Consider the following 7,604-nt stretch of genomic DNA (forward strand, 5'->3'; position numbering starts at 1 on the left):
CATCGCGGCTGAGTTGGTGGAAGAGAAGAGTACAGGAATATATATAAAAACATATTAATTGCAAAAACTTGACCTCATTTTCAATTGTAAAACATTTTATTTACAATTGTGCGCGCGTAAAAACCAAAACGCCCATGCTGCGCGTGCCGGAATCATTCGTTTTTAAAATACGCGGTCAACACCGAAAACGAAGTGGTCAAAACCGAAGATGACTTGAGTACGTTTCCTACCCCTGACCAGAAGCGAAAGCGCGAATGGCGACAAGTCTAAGCTGCGCATGAGACCGAGCGCGTACTATGGACTGCGTCACGAAACAGAACACCGGAGTAAAGTTCTCGCTGAAGTACTCGTGTCTAGTCGTAAGCTTGATCGTCTCTATTTTTTTTTTTGTAGCAAGAGCTACATTGGCCATATTCTCACCGTTTCGCTGTGGCCGGTGACCGCACCGTGAGCTGAGCCGTTGCCTAGCAACCGCCGCAGCTGGATGGATGGATGGATGGATGGATAGGAGCGCCCCCTTTGAAACGGGGTGGTGGCAAATGCCACCATGCTCAGCTTTTCTTCTTTATTTTTTTTGTTTACTGTGTTGGCAATTCTCATTAAGAATCGCCACCATCTTTACCTACGGTTTCCTACAATTCTAACCTTATGCCACATCTCTGCTTTTCAGCCACCAATCCTCCAATCGCTTTTCGCTGACTTCCACTGCAGATTTTTTTACATGACCATTGTTATCTTTAAACCCTAGGGCCTCAGGAAGAGTGACTGCGCCTGCATCGACATCCGGATGGATACCGTCACATTTGATTATGAGGTGTTCAATTGTTTCCACAGATCTACCACACACTGCACATGTGTCATCTTCTTCGTTAAATTTCTTTTTGTAGCTGCGCGTTCTAAGACACCCTGACCTAGCTTCAAAAAGTAGGGCACTGCCTCTTGAGTTATCATAGAAAAATTCTTTCCTGATCTGCCTTTTCAAGCATCGATATAGTTCTACACTATGTTTCTTTTCCATTGAATTCATCCAATTTTTAACTTCCGCGTTTTTAACCTGTCGTTTAATGCTCTTTCTTTCTCCGTCCTCATGACCTGCATACTTACTGGTTAGTTTTCTAGTTCTTTTCCGCCACTGTGTGTCAACGCTCTTTCTGTATAAATATTTAAATACCTTAGCTGCCCACTCGCAGCGCCACTCGCAGCGCCATCTGGCATGACGTCAGAGGAGGAGCCGGGGAAACCGCATTGCAGCAACAGAGGAGGAGCCGGCGTTGCATCGTATATATAGTAGGGGCGGCTCGGTGGGATTCGTCGGCAGATATGGAAAGTGAGTCGGAGCCAGGCTTCGTCGTCGGAACGAAACCAAGAGGAGGCAGCGAGCCGAGAAGACGGAGGAAGAACGAGCCGCACGCCTCGAGAAGCGTCGTAAGTGCGGAGCGGCCAAGCGAGTGGATTCAGATGAGGATGTTCGTTGTCTAGATCGCCATGTGCCAGGGCAAACGCCAGTACTGTGTCGGAGCCATTGAGACGGCTGCTTGCTACTTAACCGACCATAGGCCCGTATTTGTGGCAATTCAGAAACAACATGACTTTGGAAATAAATGCGTTACGCTTTAAAAATGTCTAGTCTTTAATGTAACCATAACTTAACGATAGAAAAGAACAAAACCTAAACACTGAGACGTACCAAGCTGAACGATGAAGATGTAGCCGTATTGATAACCAAGCTAAACAATAAGATTAACCATACCTCTCGCTACGCACATCCAGGGATAACTGAGTTAAGCCACAACCAATTTTTTATTCGTCACCGCTCTGTGATCGGAAAAGAAAATCATACCTGTCGCAATAATCTCTTGGCTTTAATGTTTCCTAGTGTCGGTGATTTTATATATCAGAAGTGTTCAGCAGCATGAAAAAAAAAGCAATATTCAGTGCGTCCTCTCCCATGTATTTACTTTGGTCGTCGTGCGTTGTTCTATGTCCTCAAAGAAGATGTGCCTACTGCGCCCAATAACGGTAGGCAAGAAAAAAAAATAAATGTAAACCAAAAACTTACTCGCTTAAATGTAGCTTTAAAGCAAAGAACAGCTTCTCGGAAGTTGATATAAGCACACTCGGAGAGACAAAGAATGCGTGCTTGCACATCGACAGTGTGAGGCTATATTACGAGCTGCAACACGATACAGCCGAACAGTTCCGTACCTATCATTAACATAGGAAAGAAATTATTTCTAATAAAGAAAAAAAAACACCAGAACCAAATGCAAATATAAGCACAGAAGACATGATGTATACCATGTAAACTGTTTAATCAACATTATTTAGATTGAGTAGAATGCGCCACATTCCTCAAACACACAAGTCCTCGACATGCATGCATACATCAGATGTACAATGCAAAATAGCGTCTCTCGCGCACACAGACCAACTGTGGACAGGGCAAATGTCTTACGGCAGGTCGCTGATATTCCGTTATTAATGCAGGGCGGGCAGGAAGCCGATACTCTTCATTTCAGGTTCGAGGTCATACACGTGTATGCCAGAGGACATGTTACAGAAGCACGGAAGGCATGTTGCACGAAGACAGGTTCGTTCATCTGGAGATTGTTCCACTGAATGTGTGTCGTCCTCGTGTAGCCAGGTACAGACAGCCGGTCACCGACCACACAGCAGCACTGGGACCGCCTCGCATCTTCGCCCCAGCGAGAGGTGTCGTTGTCGGGACTGTACTTATGGATGTTTCCGAAATAGGTCCACAGGAGCCCACTGTAGGCTGCAGATATGTACAGTCGCCAGTTTCGAACAAAAGATAGTGGCTGCATCTGTCCGCAGGGACAGAGCAGTTAGCCTGCGGAGACAATGAGCTTTCGGCGATCGTGTCAAAGTAGGCCAGCCGGTTGCAGTAGACTACGTTGAGAATGCGGGACGGCCCCTAGGCGTCACTGCGGCCGCCCCATATGTACATACGGTCTCCAATGGCCGACGCGGAGTGGAAGCACAGCAGCTGTTGGGACTGGCCCTTGGCGTGCAGGTGCTGCGATAGCATGCTCTCCAAGTCTTAGATGCGCACGCCTGGCGAGGAACTAGCCGCGTCGATGCCGCCTATTATGCATGCACAGCTGCAGTCACGCGGCCATGGCGCTTGGTCGCGTACCTTGGGACGGCTCGTGTTGTGAAATAAGTACACGACGCTGCAGGCCTCGTTGCCATCGTGGCCACCCCAGAGGTAAATGCTGTCGCCGTGCGCCACAACAGTGCGACCGCACCTCTGGAAGGGCTCGTCTTCAGGGTGCGATTTCTTCTGGATCGGTAGGCGGCGCAGGGATGCTGTGTCGAGGACCTGGATATGAATGGGATTTCGCCTGATGTAGTCCTCACCCGTGAAGAAGCCACCATGCGAATGGATCCTATCGTCGACGGCGGTGGCCGAGTGGTCCACGCGGCGGGGTCCGCTCTCCAGTCGCACCATCCTAATTTTTTCTCTGACCACTTTCAGCTTTCTAGACTGCTGAGCCACGAGCTGGGGTTCGGAAACCGCTGAGCACGTCTGATGCTAATGATGATGTCCTCAGGCTGAATGGCACGTCTCTTTCCTCCGCGTGGTCTTGATGTCGATACCAATCGGTGCACTGCCGCTGAATTTCAAAATGCTCTCTCCTCTTGACTTCCTCTCCTTTGCTTCTATTTCTTTTTCGAGTCATTCGGAGCCGCGACCTGTCACTGAGATCGCTAACTGAAGGCCCTACTAGATCTACAAACCCGAATGCCTCCTTACGACTACATGTTCACCGCGATCACACAGCATCGCCGCAATGCACACACTGACAGGCCTTAATTGCTGTTTGCATTTTCCCAACTGCTCTGTTCTGCTGTTCTGAAGAGACTTGAAGTGCCTGCCAACCGCCGGCCATCTGGGCGTGTCCCGCACTTAAGACCGGGTACGCTGGCTATTTTTTGTCCGGGTTGTATCGCTTCAAAGTGCCTCTTGTGGCCCCTAGTGCATTATACTTCGTGCTACTGACCGATGCACTTTATTTTTATTCGTTTTCTTCTGCCTCACAATAACATTTTACAGCATTGGAATAAGCGATCTACATTCCCTACTGATTCCTTTTAAACTACAGATATATTTTCTCATCTTTTTAACGCATTGGTCTGTACCTGCAGGGTTTTTTGTCGGCGTCCTCAATCATCGAGCTTCTGGGTCAGATATCCGGGCCTCTCCTCCTTGTGCCCGGCGGGTCAGGTATCAGCAAGGGCGTATGCGCGCTAGTTGCCAGGAAAGGAGGCGTGTCCTGGTGTCCAGACGATTCGATTAGGGAGCAGTGTGTCCGTGGAACACAATTAGAGCCTCTTCTGCTGTACTGCTCGAGCGTATGCGTAATGAATCTGATATTCGATTGTCCCCTGTCCGGTTCATGGCTTCTATGCTGGGAGCTTCTGATTGTCTGGGTCGCATGCAGCGTCCGTGTAAAGGACATATGGATCTTCCAGAAGCTTGAGCACCTCAACTCGGGCCTGTCACCGGCCGCCCGAGCGCAGGGCTACCCTATCTGGTGGTAAACGGGCATTTGTTGGTTGGTACTCTAGATTTTCAAAGAGAGAGATATGCTTTTTTGGAAGGCGCTCTAATCCATGAGTACTGTGAGCATTCCGTGAACCTTCGGCTCATGATAATCGCTTTATCGTGAGCTTGAATGCCTCAAGTCGGGCTTGTCACCGGCCAGCCGAGCGCAGGGCTACCGTATCTGATGGTAAATGGGTGTTTGTTGGTTGGTACCCTAGTTTTTCAAGGAGAGAGATAAGCTTTTTTGGAAGGCGCTCTAGTCCGTGAGTTTCGTGAACATTCCGCGAACCTTCGGCTCATGATAATCGCTTTATTGTGAACATTTGCCACTTTTTAAGCGAGGCTTATTTGCACTCCTTATAACTTTCTTTCCCTTTTACATTATGCCTAATGGCAAACATCTCGAAAAAAAAGAAACAAGATTGCTATTGGCAATTATTATGTGGTAATGTGTGCTATAACGCGTCCGTTAGCCAAAAGGTGCGCCAATGAAATTTACAAATGGTCTTTTTCAAAATTTTATTATTAACCAGTGCGCTCTAAGATAATTATTCACTGACCGTGCCCGCTGCTTACTCTTTAAAGTTATAGATGATATCCTACGCTGATGTTCCACCATCCCAAGCTGAGCACATCCTATAATCCAGAGCAATGTCCTTCCGAAACGGCTGAACCCGACACTGACCCAACATATGCGTCTAAGCCGACCACAGTGTTTGGGACATAGGACTACCTTGTGCTAAGTTCGCCGACAATACTTCCGGCCACAGCACCACCGGCTGAACCACAAAGTACGCAAGAGATACCATTGCGCAAACCGATCTGCCGCACCAATCCGCCTCTGCCCGCTCATCCGTGGCACAAGCCTATCAGACTGAAAACCTATCAGGAGTTGGTTACGGCCACTGACATTGGGAGAACCTCTTCTCTCTTGGTACCCCTGTCCTCTTGTCGTGTCAATGTCTTCATATCGGACTGTGAAGAAATTATTCTCTCGGAACACTGGCCCTCATCGCGTGTTTGGCAAGTTAGACGGCGTGAGCAATGAAATTGCCCCGCTTGATTCTAAAACCTTGTCCACTCACATCGCAATTGGCGTTGCTTTGCTAATGTTGCTCTGCTCAAGCCTTACTGCGCAACTAATCTGCTTCAAATTTAGCACTGGGATGGTGGTTTTGCTTCGGGAAGGTGGTCTCGCGACAATTCGTACGAAAAAGGTTGGAGTGGTTCTCCTGCTCGGTGTCGCTTTCCCCTAAGTGTTTGGCTGAGCCTGTACATGTGTCGTGCACTCCTTTTCTTCTATGTGATAGCATTAGAACTCCCATGTCGGGAAAAGTGTTCATCATTTCCTGAAGACTCTACGTGCCATGGCTGGCAGGTGGGAAAATGGAGAGAGGGAAATACATGCCACGGGAACAAACCGGCGGGTGGCTACTGTAAAGGGTGAGGAGGAAAGTGCGCTGAGAAGAGGTGTGGAGATAGCATAGCGGCCCGCAAGCTCGGAATGCCACTCTTCTGTTGTAGTGGTGGAGTGCAAGCCACCTGCAGAACCAACTCTCGATGGATACTGAACAGCGGATATGGAATAGAAGCTCAAACGTGCAAGGGAGGAGGTGGAGGAGGAAAAACTTTTATTTAACCAGTGGCAGATTGGTAGTACGTCGCCATACTCTCCAGGCGGTGTCCTTAGTTAAGAGCTCCGCTGGCTGTCGCTATTCTGCGCGCACGCTCGATCAGCTGTTGCTGGCTTTGTGGGTCTGTGCTCGACAAAACTGCCTCCCAAGAAGAGAACGCTAGGTAGAGGGTGGTGTAGGTTTGGGAAAGTGTGTGTCTAAAGCTCTTTTTAGGGACCTGTGGGGGGGGGGTTGGAAGTGTGTCTGTGTGAGGTCTGTAGTGTTCAAGGGTGAGTGTGTATGTTAAAGGATATGTAGGTGGTGGTGTTACGCTTCCTCTTCCTTTGTTGATCGCTGGTCTGATGTCCAGGCCTCTCCCCCCTGTGCCCGGCGGTACAGGTCCCAGCGAGGGCCTGTGCGCGCTCGTTGCCAGGAAAGGAGGCGTATCCTGGTGTCCAGACGATTCGATTAGTGTGAAGTGTGTCCGTGGAACACAGTTGGAGCCTCTTCTGCTGTACTACTCGAGCGCGTGTATAATGAATCTTATATTCATTTGTCCCCTCTACGGTTCGTGGCCTCTATGCTGGTAGCTTCTGCGTTGTCTGGGTCGCATGAAGCGTCCGTGTGAAGGACATACGGATCTTCCGGAAATTTAAGCATGAGCGCCTCAACTCGGGCTTGTCACCAGTCGCCCGAGCGCAGGGCTACCGGGTCTGATGGTAAGGGGGTATTTGTTGGTTTGTACCCTAGTTTTTCAAGGAGAGAGGTATGCTTTTTTTTCGGAAGGCGCTCTAATCCGTGAGTTCCGTGTACCTTCCGTGAACATTCGGCTTCAATCTCGGTCTTTAAAATGCAGTGGTCACTGACCAGTGTCTCGTCTAGATTGGGCTGGGTAGGCACCGCGTCGCTGCGATCGGTGCCGACCGTCGCAAAAGAGAAGGGCGAAGTGCGCCACGCGCCTCGAGTTGAGCGTGCTCCCTGGGTTCAGCGAGAAGACCCCGTTCCCTGCTTGATTTCGCCGCTTCAACTGGTTCGCTCTACCGGGCCCTGGTTCACTTATCGACTCGGTGAGTCACTTGCTTACTGGTGGCTCCTTCCCACACTCCTATCCTCCACTAACTTGTCAGACGCAGCACAGTGCTACCAGCATCTGGCTGTAACTGTTCACAAATCTTCGTTTCTCTTTTGAGTGAAGGCTATGCGCACGACGGCGTGCTGGCCAACCAGAAGGGCCTTGCGCACGACGAGTTATTTGACGACGGCTTCTTGAAAGTCGCGCTTTTCAGTCTAGAAACCGCCATCTGATGTGTATTTGCCAGCTGCAGTTTGTACAGACTGCTGGCTGCCATGACAGGGCAGAAGAATCTTTTGGATGCCAGCTTAATTGTATTCGCCGAACGAAGCTGGTAAAGTTTAAAAGC

General features: G+C 49.4%; 1 protein-coding gene across 1 annotated transcript; it reads right to left on the minus strand.

Moving 5' to 3' along the window:
- Window positions 1–2,935: 2,935 nt before the first annotated feature.
- LOC149348647 (kelch domain-containing protein 3-like) lies at window positions 2,936–3,472 on the minus strand. Its single transcript, XM_089541818.1, has 2 exons — window positions 3,158–3,472; window positions 2,936–3,037 (listed from the first exon to the last, which is right to left on the minus strand). Exons 1-2 carry the CDS (start codon window positions 3,470–3,472, stop codon window positions 2,936–2,938), a joined length of 417 nt encoding a protein of 138 aa, XP_089397944.1.
- Window positions 3,473–7,604: the final 4,132 nt, after the last annotated feature.

This window comes from Amblyomma mixtum, chromosome 4 (genome assembly GCF_055824585.1).
Source record: "Amblyomma mixtum isolate Tamu chromosome 4, ASM5582458v1, whole genome shotgun sequence".
NCBI classification, from domain to species: Eukaryota; Metazoa; Arthropoda; class Arachnida; order Ixodida; family Ixodidae; genus Amblyomma; species Amblyomma mixtum.

What these genes read in the sequence shown, in the direction of transcription:
- LOC149348647 (XM_089541818.1), bottom strand. Translation starts at nt 3,472, where the DNA reads ATGGTGCGACTGGAGAGCGGACCCCGCCGCGTGGACCACTCGGCCACC. An exon ending in ACAACACGAGCCGTCCCAAG is followed by an intron (nt 3,038 to 3,157) that starts GTACGCGACCAA and finishes ATGCTATCGCAG; the next exon opens with CACCTGCACGCCAAGGGCCA.